Below are 23,007 nucleotides of genomic sequence, written 5' to 3'. Positions count from 1 at the left end.
AGATATTTATTACTATTGATCTAGCTGGTCCTGGCTGGAGACTTTTGTTCTGCCGGCTCGAGGCTCTGACCTCAATTAAGTTATGAATTTCTATCTGATAGACTGGGAGCGCTTGGGGCCTGCCGCGGCCGTGCTACCACGCTGGATTAATTAGAATTAGCGGTGCTGCGAGTCGCCCTCCCCGCCTCATGGATCATGTTGTTTTAATACAAAGTAGAGGCGGAGGCGTGGGAGGGATGGAGTGAAGGGGACGGGAGCTTTGGGGGGAGGGGAGAGTGATGAGGAGAGGGGAGAGATGAAGACAGACAGAAAGACGGGAAAAAAAGCAGATATGAGTCAAGTAAAAGGATGAGAGACATGGCCAAAAAACCTGCACTGCCTTTTCCTCCAATCACCTACTTTAAACCTTAACAATGTTTCCTATTGTGTTTGTGTTGTGTTAACCTGCATCTCACCTGTCCTTCCTCTAATCCCCTCTCTGTCTCTAACCCTCTCAGTGAACCACACATTGTATTAATCTACTCAGGACCATTCCTGACCTTTGTTTTAGCTCTGCAGCACCTCCGAACCAAAGCCCTGCCTCTTTGACTCCAGTTCCCATGAATGGGCATGTCCCTTCTATAAATGCATATTTCCATGGCAACCGTACAGCTTGTTGGGAGGGTTAGAGGAGGGTTTCAGGTGGGATTTCCACCTGTGTCGGTGTGGGATTACACCGTCTGGACAGAGAATGACCACAGGGACAGCGGAAACACACAGAAACAAATGTTTAAACTAATGACAGGACCTAATCCTCAACTCTTAGTCACACAAACGGAAACAAACAATCACCAAATATCTGAGCCATTTTCATTTTTGTCGTTTAAGTTTTTCTCAAAGGAAAAGTTCAACGTTGTGGGGAAAATGCTTTCTTGTAGAGAATTAGATGAGAAAATTGATACCACTCTCACTTCTGTACGGTAAATAGGCAGCAGACGGTTAGCTTAGCTTAGCACAAAGACTTGAAACGAGGGGAAATGAAGTGTAAAAATGATAATTCACCACTATTTCACCACCTGTAAAAACACATTTTAACTGAATCAGTTACTTGTAATCAGTGCTGGGTATTGCCATTTTTTGTTACCAGTTGTAATACAGCTGGTTTCGGTTGCTATATCAAAACACCTTTTTTGAAGCCTCTCTTTGAGGATTAAAACATGTTTTTGTTTTTTTAAATCTATTTAACACAATTAGCCAAATTTCTTGAATGCAACTGTGTTTAATTCTATAAAATAATAATAATGTAGTCTAGTTAATTAGAGTGGAAATGTCCGCAGAAAAAAATGTAAACATCCACAAACAAACAAACTCCATCTGCTGAAGAAGATCATGTGATCTGATTGAAAGCTCCAGAACAGCAACTAAACAGACCTTGTAGTGAGATTATCTTGACAACAGCAAAATTATTATTAATTATATCTGATCGGAGAAAAAGTAAATCAAACTAAGAAACTAAGACGCAACATTCAATGTCAGCTTTTGCTACAGAGACGTATTTTGGTCATTGCCCATAAAACATTGCAGTCTGTTATCTTGCCTTATTTGTAATGTCTTTAAAACAATTATACTTCTTATAGTTGAACAAAACTAAACCCTAATTAGTGATGAATCTGTGCTGTGGGATCTGTTTTCATGATATGATGGAATGTCCTAAACTTAATCTGAGGCCTTATTAATACTCTTAAATACATTCTAGCACACACACTATACGTCCCGTGTTTAAGCCTTAATTTCCATTATTACATTAAGTGAGGTTTTACTGTCGGCTTTCCTACAGTTTGTGCCCCACTTTCTCCGGATGTATTAGCTGAGGGAGCAGTGATACCGCGAGGACGGGGGTTAATGTACGCCACCGACCCCGGGTGCCTCATCTACAATTGGCAGGTGGCAGAGCGCGCGCACGCACGCACGCACTCGCGCACACGCACACGCACACACACACACACACACACACACACACACACACACACACACACACACACACACACACACACACACACACACACACACACACACACACACACACACACAGAGCTACCTATTGTAGTCCCTCCCTCCCCGCCTTGATCCAGGATTAACTATCAAACGAGCCTTTAATGCAGGTTACCAGGGTTTGGGAACAATTCACTAAAACAATCAGTTGATTAATTTCAAACGATTTTCCTCCTCTGCCAAGCAAATAATAATACTTTTTGTTTTAACTCTGAAAGTCCCCCCTCCCCTTTTTAATCAACAAATTAAGCATAAATCATGTTTGATCTTTATTTACTGGTTGCTCGGCAGTTGGTAGAGGTCAAGAGAGATTACTGGTCGCTCTAATAGCCTGCAAACAACCCAAACATTCCTCTATTCCTCTCATGAACACTCTTTGTTTCATGTGACGGGGGCTTAGGGCGAAAAGGACAGACACATAAAGCTGCTCCATCAAGTTTTTATCTTTCTCTAATATAACGAACTTTCCTTTTCCCTCTCCTCTTCCTTTTTCCTTTCCTCGACGACTTAACCCCAAGTAAAACAAAACAAAAGGATGTTCGAGCAGGTTCTAATGAGAAGCGTATCGCTCTGTAAGCTTTACATAGTGAGATAATTTGGCATTGCGACAGAGTGGTATGATTTAGCGGACTATATTTTTCTCTCAGCCACCTCTTTGCCACCTCATAAATCTGCTACCAGTAACTCTGCTGCAGAGGTCCAGTGTCTTTAATACTCAGGCGACTCCATGGCCAGCTTCCTCTAACACCTGAGAGACAGGCAGGTGATGAGGTCCTGATGCATGAGTTTAGGATGTCTGCGCTCCCTCTGAAACAGAATTTTTAGGTTTTCCTTCCTTGGCGTAAACATATTTGCTCAAAAAGGCACATTTATAAAGCAGAACAGGACTAAATAATGACCTGAAATCTCTAGATCTGTCGTTCCCAACCTCGTTCCTTAAGTCCATATGAACACCCCTCTTCCTCCTCGTCTCGCCTCCTCTACCTCGTAAGTGGAAAGTTTCTGAAAGCCCCCGAGTTCAAGACTTGTGACGTGTTTGTTGACGTTGTCAGAAATGGCGGAGGCCATGGAAGTACATTTTTCGGTGCATAATAAGTTATTATATTGTAATTTTAGTCATATATTGTTTTTCTTCGTAATTTTATATGTCTGAGGAAAATGTTGATATTCCCGACAGCCTCAACTTTTTCCTCTGTCGTGTTTACTGCATTATGTTACCCACTTTCTAGCTTGCTAAATTGTTAGCTTCTGTGGCTTCTAGAAGCCGACAGTAGCGTTAATATTGCCGTTGCTTAGCAGCGTTGTTCTCATGACTTAAAGCAGCAGTGGGTAGAAATGGAGCAAATTTGATTAAAAAAAGTTATGTTTATAAAACGGTCACTATACCCTAACAGTAGTGCATGAGACAGGTAATCTGAAAAAAATCATGTTCCTCTGTATCCTCCGGTGCTCATAATGTCACCCTGCAGGATTTCACAGACTGGAGGAAAACAACCAATCAGAGCTGATCTGGAGTCTGCTGTCTCAATCACTCGTGAACTCCCATCAAACGGTCAAACTAGGCAGCGCTGATCAAATATGAACTAATATTCTGTTACTGTAATGTCTATTTCTCCACTCAAATGTCTTCAGAAACATCTTGTAGTGTACTGTTTAGCTGTAAAATGAGAAAGTTTGTGACACGGCAGCTATGTTGAGATCAGTTGAGGAAATACCAAGCACCGCCCACCAGCCGGAGCACAGCCAATAGGAACGCTCTCTCTCTCTGAAATGACCTGTGATTGGCCAAAGTCTCCCGTCACGGGAGCCTGAAAATAGAGCCATGAGGAGGTGCAGAAGTCTAGTTTTCTCTTAGATGACTTGAATTACAATATGCTGAAAGGTTGTTATGGATTTTTTGCCCAATGGGACACCAAGCATAGTATATACACAACTTCCCATGTTGTAAACACAAGCTCACGAGTTTCATTTGAAGGCACCATTACACGCCTTAAACCTAAAACCCAAGAAGGCCTTGGGACCCCCTGTGAAGCTTAGGTGACCCCCGTGGGGTTGGGACCCCCTGGTTGGGAACCCGTCTCTAGATTACGTAATTGTGTCTCTGTTTGCTCTATTACAAATTATTCAAGATAAAAGTTGTATTATTTCCATCTATAAAAGCCTCCCATTATCACTACCTGGCCAAAGATTTATGTTCTTTGACTGCTGACAAATCTTGGCACATTGAGATATCAATTTATATTTTCGTGATAGGTACATGACTGTAAATACATCTACATCTTCCAAAAGGACAAAAGCTTCCGTCTATACATCAATCCTCCTCTGCTGTTATTATCTTGATATGGCTCTAAATCATTAGTGAAGTGTTCTCGTAGTTATCCCACTGTTAAGTCTTTCATGAACCGTTCGCCACAAATCCACCCCCCCTCCCTGGCTGCGAGCATTTGAAACAAAAAGGGGCCATGCATGACCACAAAAGAGAAAGTCATTTGTGAAATGTCCTGATTATGTGGGTTGTGCAACGTAAAACAATTTGCCTGATTACTTCCAATTGATTCGGCCTTACAGTTAAAGCCTCAGTGTGCAGCCCCGATAGTGAACTGCATTGTGTCGTGCCGCCGGGCAGGGAAGAGGAGTAATTTCTCCGATGTGCAGCTGAGCCAGCTTACCGCCAAAAGCTAAAGCCTCCTGGATGCTGCTAAACCTCGGCGAGGCTAAACACTAGGCTAGCTACCGGCTAACTCTGTCTGCTAAAGCCCTGGGGGATTTGTCTGTGGCACAAAGTGAATTAAAGGTGACCTTCTGGAAGGGATGGAGAGAGAAAAGAGACGGGCAATGGGGATGCTGGAGATGTCACTATTTGCCTTGCCACATGCACATGTGTGCATAGCAGTGTTAGAAGGAATGAGAAGGCTCCTGTGACTTTCCTTTCATACAACACCCTAAATCCATCTATTATACACTCAAACACACATCTTCATACTCTGTACTGACTTCTAGAACAAAATACAGCCACTAGACTCAAGTCCTGGAGCAAGAAAATGTTGCATCACATCACATTGAAGTATTGTTATTGAAAAAACTTTGCACTGCCTGAACATTTATGTTCTTCCGCCACCTAAAATAAGTGTCCCTGGCTCAAGCTCTCAAGCTCAGTAATTTATGCAATGATAGAGGTATAATCTAATAACGTAATAGAGATCTGAAGTCCCGTTCCAGTTCTGGGCAAGTCGCTGCTCCACAATGTATTTCCCCATAGAGGCTTTCTTTCATCGATCTTTTTGAAAAGCTGAAACAATACTGGTGTTTCCAGTCCATACAGGAGAACATAGGTCAAAACTCGTAGGAGCTGCAGCTGTTGAATGCTAACAAAACAAATGTTTGTTAAAAATGAGAAATGTAATCTGAAAAATAAAACAGAAACTAGGATATAAAACAGCCTGAAGTTGGAGGCGGGACTGTTCTCTAATGCCAATAACTTCAAATGAGACATTCTGGTTACATACTTTATAAAAAGTCGCTCTTAGGGCTGTCCTTGACCAAAGAAATTCAATTAACACTCATGCAATATTGTTGACTAATCGATTAGTTGATTTAATCAACAGCTCTGTAAAACTGAGTTTCTCCTCAAAGAATCAACAAAAGCACCACTTTACATCTTGTGTTTATTAGAAATATGCTCACAAGTTTCTTGGAATCATTCAGCATGAAAAAAAGCCTAAAACTGACTAATTTGGTCGACTAAGACCAAAACAACCAATTAGTCGACTAAGTGGAGGCAGCCCGGGCCATCCCACAATTTCAATCAAGAGGGCCTTGTTTGGCGTCCTCTCATTTGTTTACTGATTAATTATCTTAGAAAGAGAAACAGATGCTGCTCACCTGACTGTTGATGTCCGCTTTGTGCTGCAGTAATACAGAAACCAGCTCCTTGTGTCCTCTGTCACAGGCCCAGTGCAGGAGAACCCGGCCCTGCAGATACAAACACACATCAGATGATTACTGCTGTAGGAACTGGCGTACTTTAAATTAGGGCTGTCCTAAACCAAAGAAATTCTTAGTCGTCTAACACTCATATGAATTTGTCGACTAATTGATAAGTTGATTTAAATCGACAGATCTGTAAAACTGAGTTTCTCCACAAAGAATCACACAAAAGCACCACTTTAAATCTTGTGTTTACCAGACATGTGCACACATGTTTATTAGAAATAAGACATTCAGCATGAAAAAGCATAAATGACTAATTGACTCAAGAAATCTTAGTTGACGAAGACCAAAACGACCGATTAGACGACTTATCGACTAAGAGGGGGGGTTAAATGGCATGTAAAAAAGTTTGAAAGTACAACTCAGCATTTACCACCACTGGTATGTTTAAATTGGCTTCCTCCTCCTCCTCCTCCTCCTCATTATTCTCCTTAGAGTTAACTTCCACTTCAATCCGTTTCTTTGCTTTCAGACAAAATAAATTATGCACGACCATTCAGAACTCAGAGCCTTTGGGCCTCAGGTCCATAATCATCTTTGGACAGAGTGATGACATGTGTGTGTGTGTGTGTGTGTGTGTGTGTGTGTGTGTGTGTGTCTGTTTGTGTCGGTGCATAACGTGTGTGCAAAGAAGAGCAGTAAAGTGGTTCAAGCACAGACTGAGGAGGGCTCACGGACAAATCGCAGTAACCTGCACACAGTCTGTAAAGCTTGATTGATGGGACGCTGTGCACAAAACAAGAGCAACCCCCTGACCAGCAACCCCCTATCTCACATAGATACATACACTCACACACAATCCACTCCTTAGGTCCAAGATCCTTGTTCTAATAAAACCACGCAAGCTCATTTTTCAGTGAGGCCAATTAGGTAAAGCAAACTCTCCAAGTTCAATTCTGTTGCTTAAATCATATTGATCACCGTGGCTGCATGTTAAAATGGATACTTATGAGCCGTGCCAGAATACCAATAAGTTGCTCTCTCTCTTTATTTCACTCACTCTCTCTCTTTCCTGCTCTCTTCCAGGTGTTTCTGCTGCCTGCTGAAGACCGGAGTTTACTACTTCCAATGGGATACTGCACACACACACAAATTAAGTGGGCTTTTTGGTGAGTTGCAGTGATTAATAAAACATTGAATGTGTCAGATAGAATAAGTGCAGCATTCAAAGCAGAGAAAACACCATTAACAGAAACATTCAGAGTTCGGGCCAGCCAGTTAGGCCATTAAGAAGGGTCTGTTGTGATTAGGGCTGATATAGTCCCATCCAGGAAGGAAAACCACAGGTGATAAATGTGAAGCACTCTCTGCTCAAGTGGGCAGATAAGTAAAAGCCTCCATTCTGCTCTTTTGAAAAGGACGACACTATTGTATGGAAAGATTAGCAGTTACTGTGGTAAAGGAAGGAACATCTCTAACCAGAAACACAACATGCACACCTGGTCACAAAATTCTAAATGTATGTAAGTGTCTTCTTCTCTCTGTCCTCTCTTCTTGGCTGTGCCCCGATACACACTTGTGGTTTTGTATGTTTGAGTTAGTATGAAACGTTAAGTATGTAGTGTAGGCAAGTATGCAAAAAAAGGATGCAATTGTGTTGCACGTCTGAAAGATGCCAACATGCAGTAATGTTGGGGCTGCAACTAACTATTATTTTCTTTGTCGATTGATCTGTTAATTATTTTTTCTCGATTAATCGATTAGTTGTTTGGTCTATAAGATGCCAAAACATGGCGAAAAATGTCGATCTGTGTTTCTTAAAGCCCAAGATGACGTCCTCAAATGTCTTGTTTTGTCCACAACTCAAAGATATTCAGTTTACTGTCATAGAGGAGTAAAGAAACCAGAAAATATTCACATTTAAGAAGCTGGAATCAGAGAATTTAGACTTTGTTTTCTTAAAAAATACTCCAATTAATCAATTATCAAAATAGCTACTAATTAATTTAATAGTTGACAACTAATAAAATTAATGTTGCAGCTCTAAATAATATAATGGTAAAATCACATTAGAGACATACATACACATACAAATGTATCCCAATCTTAAATACCAAACAGACTATATTCAGTTTCTGTACAGATGTGTATAGATGTTGTCTGTTGGAGATTTATGGAGGGTTTCCACAATTCTGGTCAATAATAAACATCTCTAGACTTCTTTGCCTTGACTGCAGGTTCACTTAACCAACACATGACACACACTTCTCCTAGTACTGCTTTGGAGCGGTATTCAGACTATTCAGGCTCTCACGCACCTACAAGTTGGTTGGTGGCAGCAATGAACAAATACAAAGTTTAATACTTTAGAGTCAAATACTCTGGTGTTTGAGTAATTGTTCCTGATTTAGAAATGAACCACATTCATAGAAAAAGTCTAATTAGATTGGAATGGTTATAAACTACAAACATTTGGATGATTTTGGAAGAGCAACAACGATTAAAGCGATCAAAAAGAACATATTAATGACAAATAAAGTAATTATATAAATGGGCTAGCATCTCCCAAAGTGAAGGAATGCAACACAAAATAATAAATTATATTTACCTTGCTTCAGAATAGTTAATAAAAGGTTTTATTTGAGGTCAACACCCGTGTCCTCTCTTTTGGGAAGCAATAAATAATGAAACTATTTCATTTATATCCAAACAGTGCATCTTGTCAGGCCCTCCAGAGGTGATTAGGACTTCAATTAGAAACTGTAACCTTCTTTAACTAATCACAAATTTATCAACCCTGTCTCCTAAAAAATTATGTTCCCATACAACTAAAATGCATTCTCAATTACGTGTCGAGGGAAACATATTTTCTCCCGGATTACAGTCACCGTTTTAAACACGTGGTTAACGTTGTAAATTGAGACAGAAAAAAAAAAACGCAAAAAAACTGTTTGGTTAGTTTTAGTAAAAGAAAACCCATCATGGTTTGGCTTAAAATCACTATGAAATTGAAACAAAACAAAAAAAAGAAACAGAATTATTTCGTTACGTTTAAGAAAAAAACATCATCATATCCAATTTATATGAATTACATACAAAAAAAGGATCAACTCCCATTCTGTTTTCCCCCAATAATGATTTTTTGAAGTACACGTGACTTTATAAACAATAATCTTAGCTCAATGACTCAATGAAACAATTGTATTCCTTTGGTTCCCTGGATTTTTTTGTCTTTGTTTTATTGTTGCTTGAATATAATTGTGATGCTAGATGGCTGTTTATTAATTATAAGTTTACAAAAGCCTTTGAGGCTGAGCAACCTCAGAGGAATGTGGAGTTTGCATGAATGACAGGATGAGTTCATTAACCAAGCATGTCCTGTAGTGTTCTGAAAATCATCCACACACTTGCAGTCTATTTGGCTTTGTTGGCAACTACTAGAAAACATGTAACACGTGGAAATCAGGCCACACACCTACAGAGTGAGTACTGTGGAAGGGGCTCCTCCTGCCTCTCTCAGATCAGGCTTCTTGCTGATGTGAAACTTCACCATTGCCCTCTGCTGTTGAGCGAGCTGCGCTGCAGGAGCACAACAACGCCAGACAAAGCTTTCTCTGCCGAGGTCCCTCCACCATCTGGCCTCTCTGACTGGGAACTCACCGGCCGCCGCCTGCTTATCTGAAGGACGGCCGTGATGAAAGGGAGGCAGGGAGCGAGCCATTTGGCCCGGCCGATAATGAATCGGGGACAGATGAATGGATTTCGGGGTCAATCCAGAAAACACCTCGCGATGGTAATAGCTGTTACTCATCTCTGCCTGAGGAGTGGTTCCCATGTGTTTGTGGTTCAGATCATTGAAACCATTATGTAACGATTGCAAAAAGAGCTGCGTGAACCATCCCCCAGTGACCTGTATTTTCCATCATACTGCGCTGATCATTTTCAGCTGCCCTCCTGCACCAGGGGTCAGAGCACATAACAATAACCCTTTGGCTGGTATACAGACTCAGCGCCTTGCTAAAGGGCACTTCAGCAAGGTGAAGATCTCCTGACATAGGGGTTGAAGATGGATGCTATTCTCTCTGCCCCCTGTTGCCACATACCAAGACTATGATATTACAGTGCTGTCATGCTAACAATACATTCATGTACAGTAGCACTATTAATAGCATCTCTCACATGCCAACAGTACAGTTTCAGTTGGCATACTGTAACTCCAAGCACTGCGTTGTGTAGTTACCTCTTCGTCTTTAGTATTGACTTCCACTTTCTGGGAGATGATGGCCTTGCTGATGTGGTCGATGTTGTTTTCTCTGCAGTAGTCAAAGATGTTCTTATCCTCTTCCCTGAGAGTGAAACAGAAACAGAGAAAAGATTCAGTCAATTGTATCTTTATGGACCATTGTTTGTGATTAAACAATCACAAGACTTTGCTTTCTTTGGTTTAACTTGCTCAGATATTGAGATATATGTCTTAGATTTCAGGAGCCTCTACACCAACACAATGGAGGTGAATGGATTTTGTTTGTAGTGCACACAACATTTCTTTAAACATTCAGTGTCCTGGTTGCTCTGAATAATCCAGACCTCACAATGAACAGTTCTCATTGGAAGTACTTTCTTTTTACTTATTTTTCATGCCATCCTTTCAAGATGGCGTAAACATACAGATATACAAATGACACATATGTACAAAAAAAGAGGAGCAAGGAGCCATCCTCTTGCCCACTCGACCTCTCTTGCCAGTTTACAGATAATACAGGTGAGATGGAAGCTTTTTTTGTTGTTGTTTACAATCATAATTCATCTATCCACACTAATTATTCACTAGGCTAGGTGTGTACCCCCTCAAATATACATCTACAATGATTTTACATAGAGGATATCACCCGGTCGGCAGCGGTTGGAACTACTTTGTTACCAAAGAAAAATGGTATAGTATGGTATAGTATAGTATAGTATAGTATGTGTAGCCCATGATCCAGAGTAACAGGGACACTGAGAAAATGTGTTTTCTGTAATTTGGGTGAAGTAACCCTTTAACTGCCTTGCGTGTCAATTCAAGTTGCTTTATGTGTGAAGTGTGTGCACGTCCAGGAAAGCAAACACCACGCTACTAGATCATTTAGTCATCAAACACAGCGACGCAACAGATAACGCAAAACACATAACTACTCTCTCTGTGTCACACACAAGCAGCAGCCACACGTGCCATATCCCTCGGGAACACTGGCACGCGACACACACACACACACACACACACACATCCCATCCCACCTCTGATTATATCTGTGTGTCTCTAATCACCTCCTGGCATTGGGGACAGGAGTGAGTGCTTGGGGGAGTCAGGGTGCAGCGGCGGTGGTGGTGGTGGGTGAAGGGGAGAGAAGGGGCGAAATCTCATTTAGAGCTTTACGCCTTCCCCTCCCCTCTTACCCAATGCCGGCCATTCAGATTAATTGAATTTGGTGCTCTATTGTCTGACAGAAACCCCGCATACCAGCCGCTCTACCACTCCCACGCAGTAAGTCAGTCATCCCCAAGGCCAAATCCCCCAGTTCCTGTCTCGCTCTGCAGCACCGGGCCTCAAAAATCCCACAACACACACCTGGCTCCGGTCACACAGGAAACACCGCGGGCTGGGGATGTTGTTTAGCTTTATGTTGAGTATGTGGCCTTAACACATTTATAGTTAGGGGATCAGTTACCTTACTCTGCATGAACATAAAGAGGTCTGGCTATGAAAATTCAAGCACAAAAGTCATATTGAAAAAGGTGACGAACTTTTGTGAAAACCTTCAAGGTTAAAAGAGCAAAGGGGCTATTTCACACAACATTGTGTTTTATTTAATGATTGAAGTTTTCTATCAACATATCAAATCTGCAATAATTTAGATAATCAATTGATCTGTTCAAGTCCTTTTTTGAATAAAAGAAAAACATGCCAAAGGTTTCCTTCATCTTCTACAATTGTAAACTGAATATCTTTGGGGTTTTGGATTGTTCGTTGGACAAAACAAGACATCTGAAGACATCACTTTGGGATTTGGAAAACTGTGATGGCCATTTTTCACCATTTTCTTACATTTTATCAACCAAACGATTAATTGAGGCAATATCTGACACATTAATTGATGATTTAAATAATTTTCAGTTGCAGCCTATCTGGGCTACTTATAGAACTACAACAATTCATTAATAAATTGTCAACTATTAAATTAATCAACAACTATTTTGATAACTGATTAATCAGTTTGAGTAGTTTTTTAAGAAAAAAAGTCAATTCTCAGATTCCAGCTTCTTAAATGTGAATATTTTCTGGTTTCTTTACTCCTCTATGACAGTAAACTGAATATCTCTGAGTTATGGACAAAACAAGACATTTGAGGTGGTAATTTTGGGCTTTGAGAAACACAGATCGCGTTTTTCACCATTTTCTGACATTTTATAGACCAAACAACTAATCGATTAATCAAGAACATAAACAGATTAAATCGACAATGAAAATAATCGTTAGTTGCAGCCCTATCTGGGCTCCTTACCACCTCTGCTAAACAACTTCCTTTGGGAAATCCTTGTTTGTGCCAACCCCAAAAAAACGAACAGTCACTGTTGGACTTGTTTTCAAATTCACAACTAATCAAATGGTTTACTGAGCATTTCCAAAAGTCTTTATCCTGACTTCTTTGAGCATGAAGAGGAGGAGGCTGTGTTTACCTACTTGCAGAACTTAAAATTGCAACGAATAGGAACAAAAAAACGGTTGGCAGCATCACTAGCAAGATATCTGTAATGTGTAAGTGCTTGATAGGCTGTGTGTATCTGTTTGATACAAAGAACAACAATTGAATCAGAGAATCCTTTACTAGCACAGCTCCTCTGTTCCACTGTGACCCACTGCCCTCCAACATCTGCCCCCTCCCTCCATACACAGCTGGATCAACTACAACTTAAAGCTACCTCTAGGGGAGATAAACCCTTCTGATTCATAATGAACACATTTTATTGTTTACAGCGAGGACACCCAAACAAAGTTTTGTCTGCTGTTTGTTCTTTAATGAACCTCTGCACTTCCCTTTCTTCAGCTTTTCATCTACACGCTTTATCTCTCCCGGCTCTCCCTCGTTTCCTCCCCTCCCTCTTCCCGCCATCTCCTCATCAGCCTGTGATGAATTATGAATAACTCATTACACTTTTATCACTGCTGGGTTATGTATGAGCACATTCATTTACATACTCCTGATTACCGGCACAATGTTTATTCATGAGTCTCCGCGCTGGGCCACACCCACTTCCTTGTCTGATGGCCATGGTGACCCCGAGTGTCCCTGATGTGTGGCCGCCATCCGTCTCCCCGGCAACTAATCAATAGGCCAGCTCATCAGTCTTTCGTCGATGGTTGGGACAGGGCCGGCCTGACGGGCGCATGACACGTCCTTACATATATATAAAGCACGAGTACACATCTAATGTGGTGTGAGGTTGTATAATACGCACAATTGGTAAAATAAGCTCACATGTGAATGTACACAAACACAACCAACACCTTGTATTTAGTCCATACCACAGTGAGAGTAACACACACACACATAGGCTATAAACAAACAAATGATTAATGTGGGTCCTATAAACGACGTGACATCAACAGCACCGCAATGCATGCTGGGAAGGTCACGGGCTACTCTGTCATCACAACAGCAGGGTTACCAAGGGTTTTGTGTGTGTGTGTGTGTGTGTGTGAGAGAGAGTGTTGTGTGCTTGTGTGTGTGTGTCCAGTCTGGTGTACTGGCAGATATGTCCTTCATCCATCAGGCTAAACTGGCCACAGTGGTGGAGAACACTCATCTACCTGGCCTGAGCTTCGCTGATCAACACCACGGCCACACCATCCATCACACACACACATACACATACACATACACACACACGGGCCTACACAAGCTGTCATCACATCCCCTATAGGACCCCGGTTAACGCTCTCAACGTGGCCGAGCTCCACGGAAGTACGGGAAACAATGAGAACTCAAATAACTCAGCGGCAGCTTCCAGCAAAGTGTCCGGACAACAAAGCCTCCGGTGTTTATCAGAGTCCTTTTTCAAGGTGGGTGAGAGAATTACAAATGTAGCATTCAAAGCCTCTTCAATCACACACTGATCAGCTCAGTAGCCCAGGGATATTGCTAATCAATCCTGCTTTTTGCTGTTGTCGATAGACACACTACACACACACTACACACACACAGATCGAGATGAGCAATGCAATTAACTCTCTGTCTGGTTAACAGGTGCTTAGCTGTTTAATATGGAGTGTGTGTGTGTGTGTGTGTGTGTGTGTGTGTGTGTGTGTGTGAGAGAGTGTGTGAGAGAGAGAGAGGAAATTGAAATGCAGCAGAGCAGTGAGTGTGACAGTTCCGGCAGGTTATGCATGGATTCGGATGCAATCGCGTCGACGTATAGTTGTATGTTTGTGTGTGCACACGTGTGCATAAGTGTGTGTACGTGCCGTGTTAATGACTTCCTCCTTGCTGGTTTCCCCCGCGGGGCGTCGTTGCTACTGGATATCACCGAGGGGAGCATCGTTCTGGGAAACCTGCTGTACCTGCCTCCCTCCGCTGTACCCGGCACGTCTTCATCACCCCTCCTCCCCCCAAAAGTACCCCCCGAATCGTAACGTAATTAAAAAGGGGAGACTCTGGCCGCCTCTTTCCCGAGACCGTGCATACTAATGACATACAGCCATTTAGGAGGAAGACCTGCAGGATTCACACATCTCATTTTCATCTCCAAAAGAGCTCTTTTTTCATTGAAATGAAGATGAGGTTTTTAAGCTTGAGTAAGTCTGCCAGGCAGAAGTAAATGGAGAATATATTTCATTAACATAAATCAGAACTGTATGACGTCTCCGGGCCCTGACTGCAGTTACGGTCTGTTGAATAGAGTCAAATACAGCATCAGGACCAGCAGTTAACAAAGCCAGACTTGGATTGAGTTGACCTTAGCATTAAATGAGTAGTGATTCACAACTGAGTCTGGAAAAAGCTGAGTGTGTTCCAGCACTATCAAGAAGTGGGGGATTGCATTTAGATGCTTTGGGTCTCTGAAAACACAACCTAATAACGCAGAGTTAAATAAAGAGAGTGTGTGAGATGTGTGTGGAGTCAACAATGCACAATGTGTGTCTGGGAAACCTTACAAGAGGCTTTCCTTGCATAATCAATGTAACAGGCAGTTTCTGATGTATGGTTGGATTGGATGTAAATACTTGATCATCTCCTCCTGGTATAGAGAGCTGACTGCTGCTCCAAAGCCCGATCTTCTTTCTGCTCCTCGTCTTTCCTGTCAAATAAAAGACAATCACACATTAACAAACAATATCCACCTTACATACAGTTAAAACTGAAATATGACATTTTAAATACAGATGTTGGTCACAAACTTACTTCTTGTTCAATAATAGCTAGTGTGAAACACCAAACTAGTCTAGTTCTGCAGCCTGTGCTGCTATCCCAGATGGACAGAGGTGGCCTTATTGTTCTGTGCGCTCAATGCAATACAAAAGGGTCAGGTTCATCTTTTCACTGTACCTATAGATTTCCACCTATAGCCTTTGCAAAGCGAATGCATGACAGATGAAGTTCAAAATGTGTCATTTTGAAACAAGCCTCTGGGGCTTTTAGACATGACCTCATAGGTAATAAAATGCCCAACAATATGCACAAGACCAATATAAAATATATAATTTGTGACTCTTGTTAATCTTCTGTGTTTTACATTCAGTTCAGCCAAGACTTTATTACCCTATTCTTCGCTGGACCAACCTCAACCCACAAAAGAAGCCACACAAATCTGATTTCAGAAAATAGAGAGAGTGGGGAGAACATGACAAGCGAAGCAAAACAACTGTGCGTGCACTTTTGGGGATGGCCTAATTCACTTCAGAAACTCAGAATATTCGCTGATGCACTGGCCCTGCTCCTCTGCAGCATAATGTAATATAAAGCCAGTGTCTGCTCAACAATTGAGGCAGGAACAGAGGTCAAACTCTGGCTATTATTCTCTCCACTTCTCCTCTGTCTATGCACTCCTACTTACACCATTTGACTGTGCTCCCCAAAAGAATAGCCACTGCCATGCTATGGCGCTTTGTTAACACTAATACAATCAGCTTCTTTTCAGGGGGGCATTTGTGCGTTTGCTGGCCTGTCTGCCGGGCTCTCTGCTGGCATTGTGCAGCTGGGGGGCAGAGTCAGTGCCGCGTATTACCCAACAGCACGGACGAAGAGAAAAGAATGTGTCAGGATTGAACACGTGGTTGACAGTGACGCTATTAAAGAGACATAAATGCGGAAGGAGAGGAAAGAAAGCGGGGGAATAAAAGAGTGGAGGGGTTACAGAAGACAAGAGGGTGGGGGGAAGATTAATAGAGGAAAAGCAAGTAGCATAGAGGTGGAGAACAAAGAGGAAAAGGTGCAGTAAGGAAGAAGTGAGGGAAACAAGAGGACAAGCAGAAAATGGAAAGAACAGTACAGTAGGTCACACAGGACATGACAGGCCTCTTAAGGCACACATAAATGTATTCTTTGGCCTTTCAATTCTAGAGAACACAACCTACTTCCATCTCTCTGGGGCTGTGCTTGTAGAGCATTATGTGACTGTGAATCTGTCCCTCTGTTTGGAGCGTATGCTACACTTGTAGAGGAAACACACACACTTCCCATTCAGGTGGGAATTACAACCTATGGCAACTTGTAGCCCCAACACGAGGGACCAGCTAGATAAAGTTTCTTCTAGTTATTTTAAATATGTCAATACTTTAAACATCAAAATCTCTTTACTTTCTGGAAAGAAACATGTGTTAGTGGCTACTACCATTACTACTAGGTATACAAAATATATACATAAATCTAGAGCTGCATCGATTAATCGATTAGTTGGCAGCTTTTAAATCAATCGCCAACTATTTTGATAATCGATTAATCAGTTTGAGTAATTAAAAAAAAAAAAAGTCTAAATTCTCTGATACCAGCTTCTTAAATGTGAATATTTTCTGGTTTCTTTACTCCTCTATGACAGTAAACTGAATATCTTTGAGTTGTGGACAAAACAAGACATTTGAGGACGTCATGTGGGCTTTGAGAAACACTGATTGACATTTTTCACCATTTTCTGACATTTTAGAGACCAAACAACTAATCGATTAATCGAGAATATAATCAACAGATTAGTCTACAATGAAAACAATCATTAGTTGCAGCCCTCAAATATATATAATTCAACCTTTCAACTTATATTAAAGCTGCAGCCTCACAACCTTGACATATATGGCAATGTGGTACAACAATCTGTTTTTCAGTTTCTTTCTAGTAATAATTTTGATCTCAAATACCGAATAAATATGAGGTTCAGGTCATCAAATTTTATCTGGTTTTAGTAATTAATGAAAATTCCCCAAACTTAGCAGAATGGTCCAGTCTTTTCCAAAACAATGCAGACTAAATTCAGAAAACAATTTCCTTATTGTTGGCCTAATGGCAACCATCTCAAACCCTTAATGTGTAGACAAAGCAAAACTACTTCAGTCTGCCTTGTTTAATATTTAAATTCATTTTTACTCAGCACACATTTTGATGTGAAAATCACAGCTTGTTGTTAATGTTCCAATAATAATACTCTTCCCAGCTAAGCAGACAGTTCACATTTGTTGTTGTAACTGAATGCTCCTGCTGCTGCCCCAAAGGACAGCCTGTCCATGGCAACACAACTCTCCTGACACGAATGAATGATATGACACGGGAGCGTGTAGAGATGTAAACTGTCTCTCTTATGTCGGCATACACACGGGCACATCTCAACGGCCATACCCTGACACTTATTTGCATTATTCATATCCAAAAATGTCAGCTATTGAGCAAGACAACATAACCTTCTCATGTATTTTTCATGCTTCATATCCAGAATAAAGAGCCACTGAAAGGCCTGGGACAGAATGACACTGTGACACTGACCTCTACTGGCAAACAACTGCACTGCATCTTAAAAGGGCTTCAATGACATTGGATGTTTCTATATTTGTCATCCTTTTCAGCTTACCTGCAGAGCTGAGTCGAATACTTATTTGAAACAAATCTAAAGGCTAGTTTTAATGAACATGACGGTGGGTAGGATTTGCCATTTAGCAAGATGTTATTATTATCTGGTGGGCAATGTATAACTAACTCACTGAACATAGGAGCTTTGACCTGATTGGATGAATTTGACCTTCAGTTCAGTATCATCACAAGTGACAAACTCCACCGACATCGACCTTTAAGCAGGACAAAAAGAGCGCTGCAAAGAAGATCTGACTTCATTTCACCAAATCTGTAACTAGTTTACCGTCTGTGATGTTCATTCACTTAAGAAGGTTTTATTAAACCTCCAGGTTCCCACCCTGCTGAATCCACTATAATAGGATTCAAAACAATACAAAGTTGTATACACCATATACAGTAGTTTATAATCAATATTGGTGTTGGGAATCAGCTTTGACTTCTCAGAAATTGTTCTTATTACCTTTGTGCAACCTTCAGGGTCTAACACATTGACACAGGAAATGTACTCCTGCATTGCCTGATCCGCCTCCATGTCTCCAAGCTGCTTCCAGGCTTGCCTGTAATGAAATCATAAACCTGCAGTCGTTATATGTACCATGGGTCGTAATGTTTTACAAAGTATTTCAGAGTAGAAAAAAACATCAAAATAACAGACAAGAAACTTTAATATGAGCTCTCCATGCAAGCAGGTGCACATTAACTCATGTGAAATGTGTATAGGAATGCAGGACACAGTGCACTTTCATAGACTAAGCTACTGGAGTTACCCTGCACTATATTCATTTTTAACAGTCTCTTCTGCACTATATTCACTTTTTTAATAGTTCTGTATCACAGCTGTTACCCTGCACTATTTTCACTTTTTTAATAGTCCTGTATCACAGCTGTTACCCTGCACTATATTCAGTTTTAACAGTTTTCTTCATCTCATTGTATTTTTATATCTGGTATATTTCTTTGTACTTTGTACTTTACACTACTAACCTTTTTACTGCCTTTTTACTAACATGTTTTGCACTATGGAACTGTGATGCTGGAAACTTGAATTTCCCTCGGGATCAATAAAGTTACTATCTATCTATCTATCTATCTATCTATCTATCTATCTAAGTGCTCTCTCCTGTAACATTTTATACAAATGTACACATTATTTATTGAAAACTGTCTTCCAATTTGAGGCTACATGCATACCATTTTCTCTGTCCTTCAAAGTCAAAGAAGCCAGGCTTTGTTGTATTGCACTTTCCCACTTTGGCCTGAAAAGAAAACAAGTTTGAATTATTCCTCTGATCCAGTATTATCCAGATCTAATTACATCAGATGATAACATAACATTAGAGGTATCTGGGCCTACCTCACCTCATCTGTCAAAAATCAGTGATGAGACAAGGACGTTGTATATACATTCAGTGTATGGGGTTCTTATCTAAAACCACATGGTGCCAGTATTTGAGGGGGTTAAGGCAAGGCAGCTTTGTTTGTATAGCACATTTCAGCAACAGGGAAATTCAAAGTGTTTTACATAAACATTCAATAACATTGCGACAAAGTGCAAAAGAACATTAAGACATAATTAAAACAGTTATAAAAACATTAAAGATTAGAAAATAAAAACAAGCTAAAAATAAAAGCTAGGATAGAAGCTAAAATAGAGTATAACACACAAGAGTAAAAGCTCTAGTGCAGTATAAGATCATTATCTGGTTTAATAAAAGGCAGCAGCAAACAATAACGTTTTAAGCTTTGATTTAAAAGAACTCAGAGTTGGAGTTGGTCCTGCAGGTTTCTGGGAGCTTGTTCCAGATATTTGGATGTATAGTTCTGTATAGTTCTGACTGTGGGGACACTAAGCAGACCTGATCCAGATGACCTGAGAGGTCTGGATGGTTCAGAACATAGCAGAAGATCAGAAATGTATTTTGGCCCTAAACTATTTAGTGCTTTGTAAACCAGCAGGAGTATTTTGAAATCAATTCTCTGAGAGACAGGGAGCCAGTGTAGAGACAGTGTTGCTCATATGTACACCTATAGCTGAAAACACTGGACACTGAGTACAAATATAATATCAATAGAATGTGCAATACTACTTTTTACATTCTCATGTGCAATATCACTGTTCACTGTGTGCAATATTAATGTCCAACATGTGCAATATCACTGTTCACTGTGTGCAATATTACTTATTTTTCTGTTTGTTAGCTTACTTTACCTTTTTATTTTACTTATCTTATTTACTAATTTTACTAAATATATCTTACTTAATTGTTATTCTGTTAGGCATGTTTAGTTCTGACTATGGGGACACTAAGCAGACCTGATCCAGATGACCTGAGAGGTCTGGATGATTCAGAACATAGCAGAAGTTCAGAAATGTATTTTGGCCCTAAAGCATTTAGTGCTTTGTAAACCAGCAGCAGTGTTTTGAAATCAATTCTCTGAGAGACAGGGAGCCAGTGTAGAGACAGTGTTGCTCATATGTACACCTATAGCTGAAAACACTGGACACTGAGTACAAATATAATATCAATAGAATGTGCAATACTACTTTTTACATTCTCATGTGCAATATCACTGTTCACTGTGTGCAATATCACTGTTCACTGTGTGCAATATTACTTATTTTTCTGTTTGTTAGCTTACTTTACCTTTTTATTTTACTTATCTTATTTACTAATTTTACTAAATATATCTTACTTAATTGTTATTCTGTTAGGCATGTTTAGTTCTGACTATGGGGACACTAAGCAGACCTGATCCAGATGACCTGAGAGGTCTGGATGATTCAGAACATAGCAGAAGTTCAGAAATGTATTTTGGCCCTAAAGCATTTAGTGCTTTGTAAACCAGCAGCAGTGTTTTGAAATCAATTCTCTGAGAGACAGGGAGCCAGTGTAGAGACAGTGTTGCTCATATGTACACCTATAGCTGAAAACACTGGACACTGAGTACAAATATAATATCAATAGAATGTGCAATACTACTTTTTACATTCTCATGTGCAATATCACTGTTCACTGTGTGCAATATCACTGTTCACTGTGTGCAATATTACTTATTTTTCTGTTTGTTAGCTTACTTTACCTTTTTATTTTACTTATCTTATTTACTAATTTTACTAAATATATCTTACTTAATTGTTATTCTGTTAGGCATGTTTAGTTGTGACTCTGGGGACACTAAGCAGACCTGATCCAGATGACCTGAGAGGTCTGGATGGTTCAGAGAATAGCAGAAGTTCAGAAATGTGTTTTGGCCCTGAAGCATTCAGTGCTTTGTAAACCAGCAGCAGTGTTTTGACCTCTCTGCCATGTTAATCCGACACTCACCTGTTTGTATCTCGCATACAGGTAGAGCAGCTGGTCCCTGCTGGCCGTCTGGACCAGATCTCGTATTCGGTCAGCTGCTGACTCAAACTCCCGCTCCAGATCTTCTCCCTCCAGCCGGTCCCCCATCTCCATACCGCTGCAGTCAAATTTACCCAGACCCAGGTCCGAGTCCGAGTCTGACCCGGCTCCACCGAGAGGCTCCCCTGTGTCTGGCCGAGCTGGGTCTGTTCCTGATCCCGTCGCAGTGTCCGGAGAGGACGACGGCGACCCAGAAGCCATTGTTGTTGTTATTGTTTATAACGTTAGAGAACCGTCAGAGGCGACGATCTCCGGAGATCCGAGTGAAGAACGGTAAAGACGAACAGAGAGGAGCCGGCTTCAATAGATTTGTTGTGTATTTCAGCGCAGATTTCCGCTTTTTAATCCGTTATCGTTAAGAAATCCGTGACAGGTCGGATGTGTTTCTATCGTTGGTCCGTCTCTGGTACTGTCACATAAAACCGCCGGCTAAACTTCCTGCTCGCTAAGAGAAAGGTTCCGGTTGCATCCCTTTCTTCTTCTTCTTCTTCTTCTTCTTCTTCTTCTTCTTCTTCTTCTTCTTCTTCTTCTTCTTCTTCTTCTTCTTCTCTCGGTTTCTGGCGGATCGCAACCAACTTTAAGGTGCATACCGCCACCTCCTCAGAATCAGAATCAGAATCAGAATCAGAATCAGAATCAGAATCAGAATCAGAATCAGGAAGGTGTTTATTGCCAGGTGTAAGAGGTATACACTAGGAATTTTCTTTGGCTTTGTTGGTGCAAGACAAACAGTATAATAACAAAAGAATAGATAAAACGTTAGAATGAAATAAGAATAAAATGTACAATTTACAAAATAAGCTATAAACAAAAATAAACATGATATAAACAGATAGTGCAAATATTGAGAGGTATGACAAAGGGGGGGGGGGGGGGGGGATGGGCTGGACTGTACAAGAGTGTGTAACATCATGTCATTTACACATTACTCCTACTCTTAAATTCTACCCACCAATCCTGTGTCTCTTAAGAACATTAATAATGCCTTCCTGGTGCCTTCAACCCCCTCACCCTCTGTTCCCAGTATCCCCATCAGATCCCAATCACGTCCCTCCTCTCTGACTTGGTCCTGTAGTCTTTTTCTTTCAGCCTCATACTTTTTACAATGAATTAGGATATGCTGCACATTTTCTTTAACACCACAATCCCCACACGTGTCACTGTTCCTTTTCCCCATTAAAGCCAAAGTGCCATTAAGACCTGTGTGATCCAGTCTGAGTCTTGTTATGATGATTTCTTCCCTTCTGTTCCTTTCTTTATACGTCTTTGTTATGATCGACTTTTGTATTTTGAAATATCTCCTTCCTTTCTGGTCCTCCTCCCATCTTTTCTGCCATATCTCCACTCCTTTCCTTTTAATCACAGCTTTTCCTTCTCCTTTCCCAAGTAAAACTGGTGCTGTAATGTCTTTTTGCAGTGCACTTTTTGCTAGTTTATCTGCAAACTCATTTCCTTTCACCCCCTCGTGTGCTGGAACCCAACAGAATAATACATCTATACCCCCTCTGTGCAGTTTTAGCCAGCTATAGTACAATTCAATGATTAGATCT

The 23,007-nt window shown here is 40.8% G+C and overlaps 1 protein-coding gene across 1 annotated transcript in view; it reads right to left on the bottom strand.

Moving 5' to 3' along the window:
* acbd6 (acyl-CoA binding domain containing 6) overlaps nt 1-22,019 on the bottom strand; it is a 38,988-nt gene extending 16,969 nt beyond the window's left edge. Inside the window, exons 1-6 of the mRNA XM_037770386.1 lie at nt 21,380-22,019; nt 19,245-19,309; nt 18,514-18,610; nt 15,224-15,297; nt 10,202-10,307; nt 5,914-6,003 (exon numbers count right to left, since the gene is read on the bottom strand). Coding sequence (XP_037626314.1) covers nt 5,914-6,003; nt 10,202-10,307; nt 15,224-15,297; nt 18,514-18,610; nt 19,245-19,309; nt 21,380-21,658 — 711 coding nt within the window. The 5' untranslated portion in view covers nt 21,659-22,019. The remainder of the gene's footprint in view (nt 1-5,913; nt 6,004-10,201; nt 10,308-15,223; nt 15,298-18,513; nt 18,611-19,244; nt 19,310-21,379) is intronic.
* Nucleotides 22,020-23,007: the final 988 nt, after the last annotated feature.

The sequence above is a fragment of the Sebastes umbrosus genome, chromosome 5 (assembly GCF_015220745.1).
Source record: "Sebastes umbrosus isolate fSebUmb1 chromosome 5, fSebUmb1.pri, whole genome shotgun sequence".
NCBI lineage: Eukaryota > Metazoa > Chordata > Actinopteri > Perciformes > Sebastidae > Sebastes > Sebastes umbrosus.
Note: the sequence above shows the minus strand (reverse complement) of the source record. Positions and strands in the feature narration are given on the sequence as shown.